The following is an 18,469-nucleotide window of genomic DNA, read 5'->3' on the forward strand; positions in this document are numbered from 1 at the left end:
GAAAGATGGATGAAGGAGGAACAGATAGGGGGGTTTCCATTCCCCTAATACACTCATGTCCCGAACAGGCGCAGGAGTCACTTTACACTGTATTTATAGCAGAGCGAACGCACAGTCTGGGATCCCATGTCACTCTTTATCTTTCTCTGTCACTCATTCACACACACACACACACACACACACGCACACACACACACACACACACACGCACACACACACACACACACACACACACACACACACACACACACACACACCTTTCACTCCCTTCTTCATCCTCCTTCTAGGACTCCTCTCCATTTTCCATTTTAAAATTCCATATTTTTCAGTTTTTACTCTGTGTTCAGTATGGATTCTGTTAACATGACTGTCAACCAGACCGTATCACTGGACAGCTGAACACTAGTCTAGTCTAGTCTAGTCTAGTCTAATCTAGTCAGTCTAGTCTAGTCTAGTCGAGTCGAGTCGAGTCTCAAAAATGTTGTGAAATGAGCCTGAACTCTGAAACTCAGACTCCATGCTGCTGACTCTATTTCCTCTCTATTTTCTTAAAGGCTCATAAAGGGCTGAGTTTTTGTTTTTGTCTTTATTGTCATGTATTGTTTATGTATGATTACACAGTATATGTTGTGGATATGATGGGAAATGAAAATTCAAAAAATGATACAGAAAGAAAAAGGAATACTGTTTCAGATCAGGTTCCTCCTCCGGTAAAGGATTCTGGTCCAACAGCAGGATTTGGACTGGACATTTCCACCTGTTGGTCACATGAAAGTCTTAGCTAACGGTTAGGCTTAAGCAAGTAAAATGACTGTGGTTAAGGCTAGTGTTAAAGTTTCCGTGGTAACAGCGACGCCTCTGATTGGTGGGAGCTCGCTGAAGCTTGTGGGTAATGTAGGATCTCACAAGGAACTCAGGAATCCAACATGATTCCTGGACACCAAATAGTCAAAATCAGATGGACTGACAGTTTCCGCGGTAACATATACAGTCGTTTCACAATCTGATCGCTCACGGTAAAGTCGACCTTTCACCTTTCAAACGTTACGGCTGATAATCAAATTCATGACTGGAAAACTGAGTGGGAACTTTACTTCTTGAGATCTATAGCCGTCTTCTGCTCCCTCTCCTCGCAGTCTTCCCCATTTCTTCACTGCTGCTCCTTCCTCCCAACTCTTCTCTCTCTTTTTAGCCTCACTAGTCCTTCCCTCCACCCCTCCTTCCCTCTCTCCCTCCCTCCCTCACCATTCCCATTCCTCCCCTCCCTCTCTCTCCCAGTTGGGTGGAGTCTATCGGTTGGTCTGTCCAGTTTCAGGGTGAACCTCCAGTTGCAGAGGGGTGATCCCGTCCTCCCGTCCTCCTTGTCTCTCTCTCTCTCTCTCTCTCATTTCTTCTCCTCTTCCCTCCTCTGTACTCCTCTCCTTTGGGTGCCCCGATGCCTCAGCCTTCCTCCTCCTCTTCCTCCTACCTTCTCCTCAGCCTCTGATCTACTCTCTTCCTCCAAACCTCCAACGTTTCACCCTCGGTTCCTTCCAAACGGACATTTCTAGAACTCCTTTCCTCTCTTCCTCCACCCTCGTCTTTCCTCCCCTTTTGGATCACCATTTGGTTCTGGGTTGAGTCCCGAACCCTAACCCTACCAGACCAGTCAACAAGACCGACAGACAAACCGACCAGCCGACATGACGGAGAAAGCGGGCGGCGGCGGCGGGGAGGACTCCGGAAGCATCATGGCGCTGCTGGAGCGCGTGGCGGGCATCATGGACGGCGTCCAGGCCACGCAGCAGCGCATGGAGGAGCGTCAGCTGGAGCTGGAGAACACGGTGAAGACCATCCAGGCCGACGTCAGCAAGCTGACCAGCGACCACGCCGCCACCAGCTCCACCGTCGACCGGCTGCTGGAGAAGACGCGCAAGGTCAGCTGCCACATCAAAGACGTCCGGGTGCGGGTGGAGAACCAGAACGTCCGGGTGAAGAAGGTGGAGGCCACGCAGGCCGACCTGCTGGCCAAGAACAAGTTCAGGGTCGTCATCTACCAGGTAAGGGTCACACCGAAAATATGTGTTTGGTTCTCTGGCGGTGTTGGCAGGTGAATCTGTTTTGGTGCCGAGTAAAACTGTTTTTGGTCTCCTTTTGATGCTATGTAGATCTTTAGGACTCGTGAAAAAGGTCCTTTTAAGATCTGTGAAAACTGATTTTCCCAATTACCCATTGGGGATTAATAAAGTATCTATCTATCTATCTATCTATCTATCTATCTATCTATCTATCTATCTATCTATCATCAAAAAGAAGAGAGTTCTAAAAAGGTTCCCCTATTATTAGGGCAGAGGAACAATCTTTATGGCGCTATATTGAGCATTTTCTGTTTTTAGGGTGAAGAGAGTCAGGCGAACTCAGGCTGTACGACTATATGAACTTAACCCCTTGTACCCTGACTTTAGCTGACTTTACCCTTAAATTTCCCCTTAAGCAGCTTCAAAGTAAGAAAAAAAAGTTTCCTAACTGTACAACAACGTCACATCCATATTCTGTATCTGCTGTTCCAACTCTTTCTTGAAGCTCTAGCTGCTGATATTGAATGAAATATTCAAATACAAGACGCCATGTTTTTATGGCTGCACCATTACATCAAATGGAAAAAATCTAGATGTTTGTGCATCATTATATACATGTTTCCCTGTAATTCAGCATGACATATTTGGTGTCTTTGGAAAACTTGTTATCTTGACTAGAATTTAAAATAAAGTTCTGTGGGTTTGAACAAAGCTTGGCCCTGTAGCCTGCGTTTGTAATGATGGAGCCAGTGTCGGGGCCGGCAGGGAAGAAGAGGTCAAAGCTGAGGTTACTTCAACTTTTTCAGGATCCAACAGGAGTAAATTGGGACCCTGCTTCATTAAAACATGCTAGCACTATTAACAAGGCCCGAGGAAAAAGGTGCACAGCCTATTTTTGGGTCCCGACCCCTAGTTTGAAGAGCCATTGCAGAATGTGACTGGAGGACAGACTGGACTATATGTGTTGAATAGCATCATCAGACTACAATAGAAGTTGGAGGCCACATGGCTCACCTTTGACAGAAAAGGTTCAGATGAGGACTAGCGGAGCAGCTAATTATCAGTTCCTGGTAGCCGCTTTCAACAGAAAGGTGAACTGGTGCTAAAAAGGACTTGGGGCCGGCTGAATGTGTCTGAACCGGACAGATCATGACTGTGTCTGAGCGGCTGGTTTAGAGTCGGACGGGACCAGAACGAGTCGATGACCTGCAGCCAGTTCCCGTCAAATAAAACAGAACTGTAGAAGTCATTCTAAAAGAAAATATATTTTGAGATATATTTTGTGATTTGTATATTTGAAATAAAGAAAAAAGTGTTATTTGAAATACTAGTGATATTGAATAGTTAATTTGTACTATAGTCATATTTGTTCATTATTATAGAACATTACATTTTTCTATAGTTACTTATATATAATAGATTCCAAGTAGTTGAAATGCTGCGTTAGCCTTGACGTCTCTGTCATTAGACTCAGCTGGAGTGAGAAAGTCCATGGAGCAACACAGTCTTTTGATTTGCCAACTGATGAATCTTGTTGATCTCTTAGTTTGTTTTTCACTAAATGATCTTAATGGAGTTCCTGCTCTCTGGAGATTTATTTGCATCAGACTTGATGCATTTGCGTGGACTTCAGCTCAGTAGCTGCACATTTTGAAACACTGAAGGAGCGCTGCTACACCAGCTTTGCTCCCTCTGTCCAAACCCAGGAAATAGTCCGGTCCCATTTGAGCCAAAATGAGTTTCAGGATTTTCCTCTAGATTGGTCACATCTGTCTTCTGAAAGGACCAAACTTGTCTCTAGACTACAGACTGACAGACTGGACTGTAGAACCGTTGGCTGCAGGATTTCACATTTTGCTGCATGAACCTCAAGCTGCCTTCAGAAACAACAACCAACCTGCTGTGTGTTTTGTTTGGCCGTCTCTACGCACTGAGATTCACACTATTGATACTGTCACCACTTTTATTAAAATAGGGAAGATCTACTGTGTATTCATTAAGGATGGGATGATCTACTTATTTCACAATACCATGTTCTTCGTGATCTGAGGTTCAGGATCAATACAGCCAGGATACGATGTGATCAATAAAAGTTCAGTGACAACAAAGTCTGACTGTGCAGAATTCTGTTTATTTCTGAGACTCAAATCTTTCTAGCGATGCCATTGGCTGCTAGAATGTAAACAACAATTTAAAAATGTCGTTACAAAGTGACAATAATATAATTTGGATGGAGAGCTTGTGAAACTGTGATGGTCAAGAGTCTCATTAGTGATTACTACAGCAGAATAACATGGAGCTGATATCACCATTCATGTTCCTGACAGCAGAATAACATGGAGCTGATATCACCATTCATGTTCCTGACAGCAGAATAACATGGAGCTGATATCACCATTCATGTTCCTGACAGCAGAATAACATGGAGCTGATATCACCATTCATGTTCCTGACACAACAGACCACACCAGAATATATTGAATTTTACGTCTGTAATTATCTGTGAATGTTGGGACCCATCAGGAGACACTTGTGGCTCTCAGGTTATGTGAGGTGTCAGGACTTCACTGATTCACATCTCTGATTTCTGGTTGAAAACAGCGGCGGATTAACTGGATTCACAACCAGCACAGATTTAGCTGGACTGATGTCTTAGCTCTCAGTTCGTTACGAGGGGCGGAAAATAGCAACAAGCCCCCCTCTGCACACACACACACACACACACACACACACACACACACACACACACACACTCTCTCTCTGCAGGCTTCATTTTACTTCTTTGGCCTTCACAGTCAGCAGCTGCTAGCTTGGCGGTGACCTGGTTATTTTCGCTCTGGATAAACGTCAGTCTGCTGAAAGGTTACGCCACAGATCTGCAGCACATAGACTGGGCTTTCCCATCCAAACATTAAAACATTCAGCGTTCGAGAACGATCTTTTGGCTGCAACTCTGACGAAGGCAACTGCAGCCTATTGGTTTTTCATGTTAAAGCTTCATCAGTTGTTTATTTACTGCAAAATATGTGATAGAATAACAAAGGGTGTACCAACAAAAGAAAACGTTTGAGTTTACACCATCTTCAGTTCTCAAACAGAAAGGAGTACACACCTGTAATATATAGAGTAATTAGCTATTGCACTGATCAAGGAGCAGCAGCCAATCAGAGACTAGGCTCATGGATAATGACTATGCATTTATAGGGCAAATATACAGATGACTAAGATTAAGATCTAACTCTACTACATGAAAATAGAAAGCAATAACAAGTCAACATTGTTGTACAAATTAATATCCAGAAAAAAATCTATTACAAGAAATAATTTACAAGAAATTTAAAAGCATTTCTTCATTTAGGCCTGCAGGGTGTAGTGTTAGAAGATCCATTTACACTCTCTTTGACTTTTCTCAATATTATACTTCAGACTGCTGCCATAAACCGTTTCTTAAACAACAGGGAGAGCAGGGTAGGGGCGGGGCGGGGTAAGATGAGCCAGTTTTTACTCAAAATGTTATCTTGGAAAGGAAAAATGAGACAGAATTAGACAGAACTAAAACAATGCTTCCTCCCATACTTCAGGCTGTTCAGAATGCAGCTGAACGAAAGAAGAATGAAAATACAACTTCTTAAAAAAAGAGAGAGGTCGCTTGGCTCAGTTTACCCCAGGCTGGGGTAAGTTGCACCATCCGCACAGGAAACAACGCTCGTCTCTGCAGCAATACCCACATTCTGGCGGCCATCTTGGCATAGTGAAGGAGATTAGCATGATGCAGCAGGGAGCGACTGTCTGTCTGCTGTAACTGTCTGTCTGTCTGTCTGTCGTCTGTCTGTCGTCTGTCTGTCGTCTGTCTAGTTAGGCAGCCATCGCTGAGGACTGGCGGCCATTTTGAGAAGATACCCACATTGATTATCTGTTTAAAAGAGTCTAAATGGTTCTAGACTAAAATGAGGCTCCACAGGGTCTTAGACTGCGTCTTCTGGGGTAAATAATAAAAATAAAGCATTATCTTGTACATATGGACTTCTCTGGTGCATATGTTTGATATTTACAGCTGTTTCTGCATTGTTTAAATATGTAATAATGTATTTACTGCTTGGTGTAAAACTGGTCTATACACAGCCAGACAGATCCTGGGTGATTTGAGAGCCAAAGCAGAGAAATGACGTTGAAATCACGTCTAGTCCTCAGTGGGAAACCTCATAACAACCCGGCAAACACTGTGACGATGAATACATGTCGATACCAACACAGAAAACCTGTATAATTACAGCACTAAAATGACATTTAAGATGATGTCTTAGCTGCTAGGTGCATCATTTTGTGAAATCAAGAACTAAACATATGATAATAGTTTTAAAAGCTCTTATATTGTGAATATTTGTTGTGAATATTGTCACATAGGGCTCGGACTTGGCCTCCTCCTGCACATCGCCGTCTGTCAAATAATTGCTGGGTACTTTCACTAAATAAATTTGACTTCCATGCAGACGACTGAAGACTTTAATTAGTTTCATCAACCAGACAGTGGCTGAGCTGAGCAGTAGTAGATGTGATGCATGTAGGAAGCTGTAATTCCTTCCAAACACCGTCAGTGATGCAGTTCACAGAATAAATCCAGTCAGGATACAGCCCTGGAGTCACACTGTGTTTGTGAATGGGGTTGGGACAGACTAATTGCTGGGATTCCTCTATGGGGTGCGGTAAAGCTGCTGTACTCTGGAGTCTGACACATGCACTAGCAGTTTCCACATGAACTAGCATCAGTAGAAAGTGAGGTCACATGTTGAGAAGAGCTCAGGACGCAAAACACTGACCAACAAACCTGTTATCACCTTTAAACTTAAAGCGGTAATCCTCGAGTTCCTAGTGTTTTTTCTTCGGTCTCCATCTTCGTCCCTCAGCCTCACTGTGGTGTTTCTGCACTGCTCTTCCCACAGATCACCTGTCAATCAAACAGTGTGGGCGGAGCTTGGATTTTCTGTTGATGCAGTTTGAGTTTCTCTTCTCTTCTCTCTGTTCAGCCATGGTGGCTATCGCTGCTCATGCTAACTACCCAGTTCTTCTTCTGCTGTTGATTCCAAACAAACCGGAAACGTAAAACGCATCACTTCCTGTGCGGCAGGAAAGAGCGACCAGACTCCGCCTGTTCAGAACAGACAGAGGAGAAGATTTATGAACTGATAGAGGCTGGACCACTGTGGAGTTAGAGAGAGAGAAATATTTATATGATATATTTTCACTTATAAGTTAAAATAAGTTGATTTATTTTAACAACTGTCTAATTTGTGGGTAATTTGAGTACAATTTTCAGCCAAATGATGCTTTTACCCTGGTAACACAGTAACCACTCACAAATAATTCTATTAATTATTTGAATGGGAATACACAGAAGACAGAAACTGCTTCTACTGGGTTTCTGTGAGTGGAGGCAAAAGTTGCAGATATGCTTTGGTTTGGGATTATTGAAAAAAAAAATGAAGGAACTCAAAGACATTTAAACAGCCTTTATTTAGTTCTAGTTCTTCTTTATGTAGTTTTGGCCTTCTGAAACATGTTGGAGTTTTAAATGTGTTCTTTTTGAAGCAGCCGTGACATAAAGGCTTTTTACATTTTTGCTCAAAAAGTGCCTTGGAACTCCTTCGTTTTTGTCCCCATGTCTAGCACTGACGTGGGGACTCGAGTCACATGACTTGGACTCGAGTCACAGGTTTAATTGCTTGAGACTTGACTTGCTGCATGAAGAGAAGACTTGAGACTTGACTTGACTTGGGTTCTGGTGACTTGGGACTTGACTCTGACTTGTACCTTGAAAAGGTTTCTAAAGTCTTGACTTGAGATCTTGTGTTTGTGTAAATGACTTAGATTGAAAGTGATGAGATTTGTTCCAGCGGACGACTGAATTTAAATTCTGTTTTCTGAATTTGTATGGAATGATTGAATTTATTGAAGTTGAAACTGATTATAGAAATCAAACTCATGATGCTCTTACCAAGTTTTTATCCTATTAAAACCATATTGCATTGAAAAGTCCTAGATATTTAGTTTTCTTTAAGATATTAAATTGATACTGGACTCTTGATTTGTTCTGACTTGACTTGCTGTTCTACATTTAGACTTGAGACTTGACATTAATGACATGGACTTGACTTGGTAATCTACAGTTAAACTTGGGACTTGACTTGAGACTTGTGCCTCAAGACTTGAGACTGATTTAGGACTGGAGTGAAGCTGACTTGGTCACCCCTCTGGTCTGTGCAGTATATCTGAAGCTCCATGGTTTCTGTACTGTAAGTGAGCGAGCCAGCTGAGCTGACAGGAGGCTATTCTGAGTCTCAGCCTCCACATCTCCTAATATAGATCTGCTCTCTCTCATTACAACCTGCTGGACGAGGGAAGAAGTCATTTTGTTAGCTGCTAACAGGCCGGAGTGTGTGTTTGTATTCTCGTCTCTCAGTGCGTTAAAGAAGAGCGGCGGCCCAGTTAGAAGGGAGATGTGGGTAATGTTCTCACAGGCGGTCAGGGCTGAAGGTATGGAGGCTCAGCAGGGTCAGTACTCATGATGTCACAGGTTCAAACTGGCTCGTGACCTTTGCCCCTTCCACTTTTCCCTGCGTACTGTTTAATAGAGCAGCAGTGTCTTAAAATAACTGAAAGAATTGGAGGTATGACACGTGCAGAGAGAGATTTTGTGGCGTTCAGCCCACAAGAGAGACAGAGAGTTAGAGAGGAAAGACTGAACATGTTGCAGCGTCAGTCCTGATTGGCTGGGATCATCTGTCTCATCCTGACAGGAGATCCATGCTGCCATGACAGAGACTCACATCTGAGACTGAGAAACCATAAACTGAACTGTTCATATTCTGTAAATCCTTCTAAGTACATTTTTGATGAGTTGATCAGTTTAGTCTAAATATACAGGAATTCATCTTGGACAAATTGTAGTTTTCGTTCAACAAACATTTCTCAGAGGCAGAGCTGCTCTGGAGGCAGAAATAATCTGATTGGTTGAGTTAAACCTGAGTGGGCGGAGCCAAAGAACCACAATAAAGTTAGACTGGAGCCCATTGACAAAGGCTAAGGGAGGAGGATGCTAATATTATGCAGCAAGTTATCTAGGTTAGCTAGTTAGCCTAGCTGACCATGCAAGTTCAAAACTAGCCGTACTAGCCTACAGCTAGCTAGGTAAGCTAGTTAGCTAACCTGTGTGCATAACCGTTACAATAATAGGAATAGACTGATTTAGGGTCACCAGTTAGGGCAAATGGCTATTTATACTTCCTGATGAAGGAAACTGCAGACTGGTCTCTGGTCAGCTCTCCTCAGATGCTTCATACTATATGTGGAAAAAAGTTTTTCAGGAATGAAGACAAGAATGTATCTTTGAAGTTTAACAAACTAACCGTAATCCTTTTTAATGGGTTTTAAGGGCCAAAGGGTGGTGAAACTCACTCAACACATAAATAACATGTCAAACACCAAACCTGCATGTGATTAGCTGATCAGTTTGGAAGTTGACTGAGCAGATTTGCAGTCGACCACCCAAGCTTTGACTTCTGACTGTTTCTTCCTCTCAGCTTGTTAGCAGACTCAGCTGATGCGGCGCTGTAGCGTGCTAACACCCTGCTGCCTTTAGCTCAGTTATGACTGTAATGCATACAGTCAAAGCTTTGGAAATGTCAGGCTTCGTATCAGGTGTCATATAGAGTCTATGATGCCTGTAATCAAAGATCCTGGTATGCTCCATGTCATTGGTATGCTACAACCAAGCTAGCTAGCTAGCTAGCTAGCAGGAAAGTCCAGTCAAGCCTTTCAATGGACGAAGTAGGTTTTCTTCAAATTATGAAATTTCTCAAATGAAGGAACTGAGAATGAATGGCACTCATTAGTTTCTGTACATTTTAAATTAATTGAAAGTAATCTTGCCTCTATTTTCCTGGCTTCCTAGCTCAGTGGTTCCCAAAGTGTGGTCTGGGGACCTCCAGGGGCCCTGAGGAGGTTTAGATTAATTTCACTACACTCATTTGAAGTTAGGACAGTAAAATATAGGAATTTCACTCTCCCCACTGTTACCTGAGTCGATGCAGTTGAAGTCTATTAAAAGACCTGTCTGTAATTAATGATGATGTAATTTCAACTACACAATATTTGGGAACCTAAAGTTAAACTAGACAGAAAATTATTTGCAAACTGAAGTAAACTTTCAGTATGTTGAAACCAGTCAGAATATGGCAGATCACTGCGCTGCTATCAATATTTACAATGCAACATATTTTATGAGCTTATCGTATGTTTTGTGTGTAAAACCTTATTCTGCAAAGTAACAACTCCAGCCGTCAGATAAATGTAGTGGAAACAGTACAAGATTTCACTCATAATTGTACTACTTGAGTAAATGTACTTAGTTATTTTCCACCTCTGCTCTCCGGTTTAGATCTTCACATCTGCGCTGCTTCAGGCTCGGTATTTTCACTCTATTTCATATTGAGCTTTACTGAATATTTCAATGACGAGCTCAAGCATGCGATGACGTTGCCTAAACTGTACAGTGAAAGTGATCCAGCTTGCCTCTTCCTTGCTGGAGAAGCCTTCCTGCAGCTATGTGCGGGTCGGTGATATGTTTAGCTCCCTGCAGCGAGCGCTGAGCCGCAGAAACAGGTGCTGCTGGGTATTTATAGAGTCAGGATCAAGGCCCGGAGTTCACAGCTAGACTTCTAGGTAACACACTTTCATCAGTGCAACCAGTGACTGAATTGAAACAGCTTCATTTCCAAAGTGAGATATCCAATATTATGAACAACTAACACCTATAAAGACAAGGGATTGCTGGCATTGAAATAAGACTCACTGTTTCACTGTTTCATGTTATTGAGGGTCTCATTTCTCTCAAGTGAAGTTTAAAAACATATGAACACCATCTGTAGGTGCTGGACTGAAGTAAAATCCAATAATGATGCGTAGTAATGATATACAACAGAGTAATGAACTCACATGAAAGAATAATTATTTTTAAAATCGAAAGATTTGGGAAAATGTTCAGTTGCATTCCTCAACTTCTGCAACATTTGTGGGGCTGATGGGCCGTAATTCAAATCAAAATACAGCTGCATGGCAGCAAGGGAACAGGTTCCACTGTATTGGTCAATAACTCTGCAACTTTTTGACCGATTCCTTAGCTACTTTCAAACTTTTTGAAGGTTTTCCAAAAAATCCAAAATGGTGTAAAGATTTTTTATGCAGACTTTATGGATCTTAGAGGCAAAATTGTTCATCATGATCGGATGCATATCTGTACCAAGTTTCCCAAGTCTACGACTAATGGGACGTCGGGGCTGAGCCTGAGACTTATTACAGCGCCCCCTACGGGCCAATCTGTGCCATTTTTTGTTTCCCAGTAGCGGTTGACCGGGACTGTCTATATGCAAAAATGGACAAAAAGTTATCAATGTATGGTCGAGTTATTGGACAAATACAGGAAAAAAAATAGGAATTCCAGCAATTACAATTAATGTATATGTATATGTACTGTATATGTATATGTATATAATGTATATGTAGAAGCTGTAGATGTTTACTGGGATGTTGGTGAATCTTTGTAAAGTATAAGTTGTTCATTGCAGCGAATGAGAGCAGCAGATCATCAGTATACAGTTTTACAGTTTCCAGCTCGCTGCATCAAACTCAAATCAAAATGTTTTGTGAATCCGGAGCGAGTTCAACAGGAGTCCAACAGTGATATTGTGTCGATGAGATGAGATGAGACAGGATAAGATAAGATAAGATGGGACGATAATAAGGCAACATAAATAAAACCATGAAGATAAAAATATAAAACTATTTCAAGTGTCTCAAGTGTCTAAAATGGTGTTGAGCATTAAGTCCTGTGTCATAAATAAACTCTTGTGTAAAACTCCTATACTGTGCACTCTTAAAACAGATGGGTCATTTCAACACATCCTAGTTTGGGCCAACACATACTGTATGTATTACTTTCCAACATGTAAATAGATGCATGTTAGATGTCAGATGTCAGGCAGAGATATGTGGCATCGAAAGTGTAGATGATCGGTTTTAAGACCCGGTGTTTTTCTTCTATCTAACATCTTTTGAAAGGAGCAGTGAGGGAGGCGGAGTGGAAACACCGAGTCCAGCAGGAGAAGACCTGAGGCGTGTGACGGGACTCACACACATCTCACCACATCTCACCACATCTCACACACATCTCACCACATCTCACCACATCTCACACATATCTCACCACATCTCACACACGTCACCACATCTCACACACATCTCACCACATCTCACCACATCTCACACACATCTCACCACATCTCACACACATCTCACCACATCTCACCACATCTCACACACATCTCACCACATCTCACCACATCTCACACACATCTCACACACATCTCACCACATCTCACCACATCTCACCACATCTCACCACATCTCACCACATCTCACACACATCTCACCACATCTCAGAACATCTCACACACATCTCACCACATCTCAGAACATCTCACACACATCTCACCACATCTCACCACATCTCACCACATCTCACACACATCTCACCACATCTCACACACATCTCACCACATCTCACCACATCTCACACACATCTCACCACATCTCACCACATCTCACCACATCTCAGAACATCTCACACACATCTCACACACATCTCACCACATCTCACCACATCTCACACACATCTCACCACATCTCACACACATCTCACCACATCTCACAAACATTTCACCACATCTCACCACATCTCACACACATCTCACCACATCTCACACATCTCACCACATCTCACACACATCTCACACACATCTCACACACATCTCACCACATCTCACACACATCTCACCACATCTCACCACATCTCACCACATCTCACCACATCTCACACACATCTCACCACATCTCACACACATCTCACACACATCTCACCACATCTCACCACATTTCACCACATCTCACACACATCTCACCACATCTCACACACATCTCACCACATCTCACCACATCTCACACATCTCACCACATCTCACCACATCTCACACACATCTCACCACATCTCACCACATCTCACACACATCTCACCACATTTCACCACATCTCACCACATCTCACACACATCTCACCACATCTCACACACATCTCACCACATCTCACACACATTTCACCACATCTCACACACATCTCACCACATTTCACCACATCTCACACACATTTCACCACATCTCACACACATCTCACCACATCTCACACAAATCTCAGAACATCTCACATCTCACACACACCTCATCACACCTCACACACATCTCACACACATCTCACATCTCACCACATCTCACACACATCTCACCACATCTCACACACATCTCACCACATCTCACACACATCTCACCACATCTCAGAACATCTCACACACATCTCAGAACATCTCACCACATCTCACCACACCTCACACACATCTCACCACATCTCATCACACCTCACACACATCTCAGAACATCTCACACACATCTCACACACATCTCAGCACACCTCACACACATCTCAGAACATCTCACACAAATCTCAGAACATCTCATATCTCACACACACCTCGTCACATCTCACCACATCTCAGAACATCTCACTACACATCTCACCACATCTCAGAACATCTCACCACACATCTCACACACATCTCAGAATATCTCACCACAGAGTATTCTGGAGAACCAATTATTATAATGTTGAGTCTCAGTACTGTTATTACAGCATAAATAATCTGCATAAAGAATAAAGAATTTACAGTTTATGTGGTACAACACATACATGTGTCTAAATGGTGCTATTGATATGGATTAGATATTTTTGGAAAAATGGCAGCTTGATGTATAAAGTGCATCTCATGTAATATTGTAATAAAGTAATCCCACTGAACTCAACATGTGGCTTTGTGTTTTTATGTAATATTTTAGTAATCCTGAGATGAATATCCAACACTACAGCTCATGAAATTATTCTTACCTCAAATTATTCTTACTTTATTGATACCATAGTTACAACTGAATTACATTTGGCTTTGCGTTTTCATTTAATTAAAAGCGGATTCATAATTCTGATCCACAACACAGTGACCATGTATCTGTAGCACTGCAGGAGTTTGTAATTCCACTCTGGGTTGTGGGTTGGCGAGGGCGTTTGGACGGTGCAACGCATTCCGGCGTCCGAGACGCACGGTGTCATGTTGATGAGACGAACTGAGCCGAGTCGTGGATGTTAAGGCAGCAGAGTGACAGACATCGAAGGAAAGTGATAATCAAACAGACTCAGTACAGGGTTCAGTTGTTGAACTCAGTGTTCATCATCTATTCACAGATACTGGACGACCACAGGTGGCTTGGTTCTCATTGGTTCTCATTCTTGAAGAGGTGGGGACTCGAGTCACATGACTTTGACTTGACTTGACTTGGGTTCTGCTGACTTGGAACTTGACTCTGACTTGTACTTTGATGACTTGAAAAGGTTTCTAAAGTCTTGACTTGAGATCTTGTGTTTGTGTAAATGACTTAGATTGAAAGTGATGAGATTTGTTCCAGCGGACGACTGAATTTAAATTCTGTTTTCTGAATTTGTATGGAATGATTGAATTTATTGAAGTTGAAACTGATTATAGAAATCAAACTCATGATGCTCTTACCAAGTTTTTATCCTATTAAAACCATATTGCATTGAAAAGTCCTAGATATTTAGTTTTCTTTAAGATATTAAATTGATACTGGACTCTTGATTTGTTCAGACTTGACTTGCTGTTCTACATTTAGACTTGAGACTTGACATTAATGACTTGGACTTGACTTGTCTTGTGCCTCAAGACTTGAGACTGACCTGGGACTCCGACAACATCCTGAAATTATGCGGTTCTACAGTCTTTACATTGTTTTTATTAAATTAACAAAAAATCGAAGTTTCTTGTGGAGTCTTAAGGTCCTTGCAGTGTCCTTATTAAATTAACAAAAAATCGAAGTTTCTTGTGGAGTCTTAAGGTCCTTGCAGTGTCCTAAGGTTCCTGTTAAGTTCTCATAGTATTCCACGTTTCTAATAATATTCTATTCTTCTCATGCACAAGCCTCAAGTTCTGATGTTGGATGGCCCTTATCAAGGATCATTGTTCTCGTAATTCAAGGTTCTCATAAAGCACGTCAGTTGTTCTGTTGGTATTCCAATGCTGGAGTTTGATCATACAGTTCTTGTAACGCTCTGTGATTCTGATAATGTTCTCTTCAGGTTCTCACTCTGTTCTGTGTTCTCCTCCCTCAGGGCGACCAGGAGGTGAAGGCCGTTGCGGCTGGCAATGAGCCAGCAGAACCCAGCGGCGGTGGAACCAGCTCCAGAGCCGAGGTGGAACCGGACAAGTTCGATCTCCCCCCGGAGTCGGACGAGGAGTACATGGTGGTGGAGGAGGCCGACTCCTCGGCGGCGACCCGTCTGAAGAAGACGGGCCTGACGCGCATCGAGAGCTTCAAGGCCACGTTCTCCAAGCAGAACATGAGCAAGACCCGCGAGAACCTGGGCACCAAGGTCAACAAGCTGGGGGAGCGCATCGTCACGGCCGAGAGGCGCGAGAAGATCCGGCAGTCCGGGGAGCGGCTGAAGCAGTCCGGGGAACGGCTGAAGGAGTCCATCGCCAAGAGCGTTCCCGCCAAGCTGAACCTGAAGAAGGAGCGGACAGTGGCGGAGGGCCAGGAGGGAGCGGAGGGAGCCGCGGAGGGCGCCGCGCCCGTCCCGCCGCCCAAGGGCCGCAAGGGCAGCCCGGACGTCGCCACGGAGGCCGCCGACGACAGCAAGGCGGAGGAGTCGGAGGTGCCCATGTACGACATGAAGCAGCTGTCGTAAAGCACGGGCACAACGGACGAAACGACGGCCGGCCATTTTATTTTCATGAACTATTGAGACCACAAGGAGAGAGCGGGAGCGTTGTGTGTTTTTAGGGTTGCTGCTACCTGGCCGAGCTGCGAGAACGGAAGTTACCCAGATCCTCTATTGTTGTTTTAATCATTTGAAGGTTGTTAGACAGGATGAGACGAAGAGAGAACCGGCCGGTTACAGATCCAATCAGACAAAACATCAAGAAACAACAACCAAAGTGATCCCAGAGACCCTAAACCATCACGCTTCTTTCACCTGCAGTTATCTTTGTTCTGGACATTTGTCAACCATTTATTTAGAATAGTATGAATATATATTGTTTTTTTTTGTTTGTTTACAATAAACATTGACTTTGGAGAATTCAAACCCAACAAACTGACTGTAAGGAGCAACTATGATCAGAACTTCTCCTCTCCACTTGGTTTTTCACATCATTATATCACTGCTGTTCACTTGTCTTTGATTTGCATGTTGGATGAGATTGACATGTGGGATGTTTCGAGCTGCTCTGATGGATTGAAGGTATAATGGGGTTATGGTATGTTTGGTTCTGTAAAATGTTTGGAGAAATAAAGCAAGAGTTTTGCACTCAGCACAGGTGAAATGATTTGGTTCACTCAGAGAAAAGGTACAAAAGTGTATGTATTGTAACTGGGGATGTACTTCAAAAAATGAACTTCCCAATGGCAAAAGGTTCGTATGGAAGCCCTGAAAGGCTAATTTCCAACGTTTATCTTGTCCGGACGACTTAAGAAGTTGTTCGGACGAGTTACTGAGTCGTCCGGACTTATTAACTCGTCCGAACCACTTCGTCCAAGAATGAGAAGAACGAGATAAACTTGGAAATTGGCTGCAATTTTTTTTCCACCTTGCCTTTCAGGGCCTCCGCAGGTACAACATTGTGGTTGAAGAGCAGAAATCAGGGCAGGAAACTGTTTTGTCTACTGCTGTTTTGTTTTCTGCTGTTTTGGCCTCATTAGTTTGGTGGAAACTCATCAGCCACTTTTACTATTATACCAGCTGTCAATAGATTAAAAATAGAATAGGACCTTGAAATCTGTGGCTTTGGTCCCTGCCACCTAGCAGCATTTGGCTAGTGGCTGGTGTGAATTGAAGAATGCACCTTAACAAGAAATAATTCCTAATTTTGGGGGGAATTAGTTAAACTTCTGGGTGACAGGAGGATGACAGATGAGTTTTTTTTAGAGATAGCATAAAATGAGAGTTGAAAAGCGTTCTTGAAATTGAACAAAAGTCAATCAGCTGGTTTCTGAAATTGATCCAGAAAAGCGGGCATAGATACATTTAGTTCAGCAAGAGAACATCGCTCTTGTCGTGTGGAAAACCTCGTAACTGCAGTCTGGGTAAAGTTACATGGTTTCTGTATGGGTGGAGAATATTCTCTGCCCTCTTGGTGTTATAAAACTCTTTGAAAACCCGATTGGAAAATGTCAAAAATGCACCGTCAAAAGTCAGTGTGATTTTCTTTGCTCCTGAAAACTTGACGTTTCTGGAGTTGCAAAGTTTTTGCTCAACAGTGAACAACATGAAATACAATCTCTGAATGAAATATCTCAACTACACCAACTACAATATTTTTTTGCTGTAAAAACAGCTGGTAGGAATAGACCTTATAATGTTCTGACATCAAAACAGTATTTTTACATTATTCTTAATAGTTTTAGGAGTTGTTTGTGGCGACGTAGCGAGTGATTTTGCATGGCTGTAGTTTGTAATCCTTATTAGAGTGACAGCAGCTGTTTGTGGGTCACACTGAGAATATAAAATTGAACTTTTATTATTTGTGAACCTAAAGAGAGGCTGCACATTGTGTTTCTGCATGGCGTTAACATCACTGTCTGATTCTGATGAAAGTAGATGTAGATATTTATTTCTAATGAACTCTCCTCTTTATTAATCACAATCGATTGAATTACAAGGTTTGACTAAGATTCAATTCTTTATTTACTTCAGTGTCATGAGAATATTTGTTACACCAATCTGTAGAAATAGTCAAACTGTATCTTATTACAAGCTTGACATGAAGAGTAGAAGTGATTTCAAATGAGAAAGAAAAGTGCATTATTTTTCTTACTGTCGATCAGATGCTGTTAAGCATGTTAGCTAGTTTTCCAGTTCTGGTTACTCTGAACGGCAGACTGTTATATCTCTGTTTTTAAGACTTTTATTCACGTAGGTTATTCACATTCTATTCTCCTATTTCTACTGGATCTTTGTATGACTTTCCACTGCTGGTATTCTTTGAAAATAACTTTAATAAAAAGGCAAACAACGTAGATTTACTTCACAGCTTGAGTGGAGTCTGACTCTGAAAACAAAGATAACCAAGATAACCAAGATACGGATTGTGTGCTTTATTCTTAAATCTTCACAGCTATCGCTACAAAACACCACAACTAGAGGAAAGAGGAACCACTACAGTCATTTCTAATCATTATTCTAATCAA

General features: G+C 42.4%; 1 protein-coding gene across 1 annotated transcript; it reads left to right on the forward strand.

Annotated features, from left to right (window-relative positions):
- The first annotated feature begins 1,457 nt into the window (after window positions 1-1,457).
- On the forward strand, window positions 1,458-16,680 carry cavin4b (caveolae associated protein 4b). Its single transcript, XM_071910221.2, has 2 exons — window positions 1,458-2,039; window positions 15,393-16,680. Exons 1-2 carry the CDS (start codon window positions 1,683-1,685, stop codon window positions 15,966-15,968), a joined length of 933 nt encoding a protein of 310 aa, XP_071766322.2. The 5' UTR covers window positions 1,458-1,682; the 3' UTR covers window positions 15,969-16,680.
- The last annotated feature ends 1,789 nt before the right edge of the window (window positions 16,681-18,469 follow it).

Source organism: Centroberyx gerrardi, chromosome 22, assembly GCF_048128805.1.
Source record: "Centroberyx gerrardi isolate f3 chromosome 22, fCenGer3.hap1.cur.20231027, whole genome shotgun sequence".
Lineage (NCBI taxonomy): Eukaryota > Metazoa > Chordata > Actinopteri > Beryciformes > Berycidae > Centroberyx > Centroberyx gerrardi.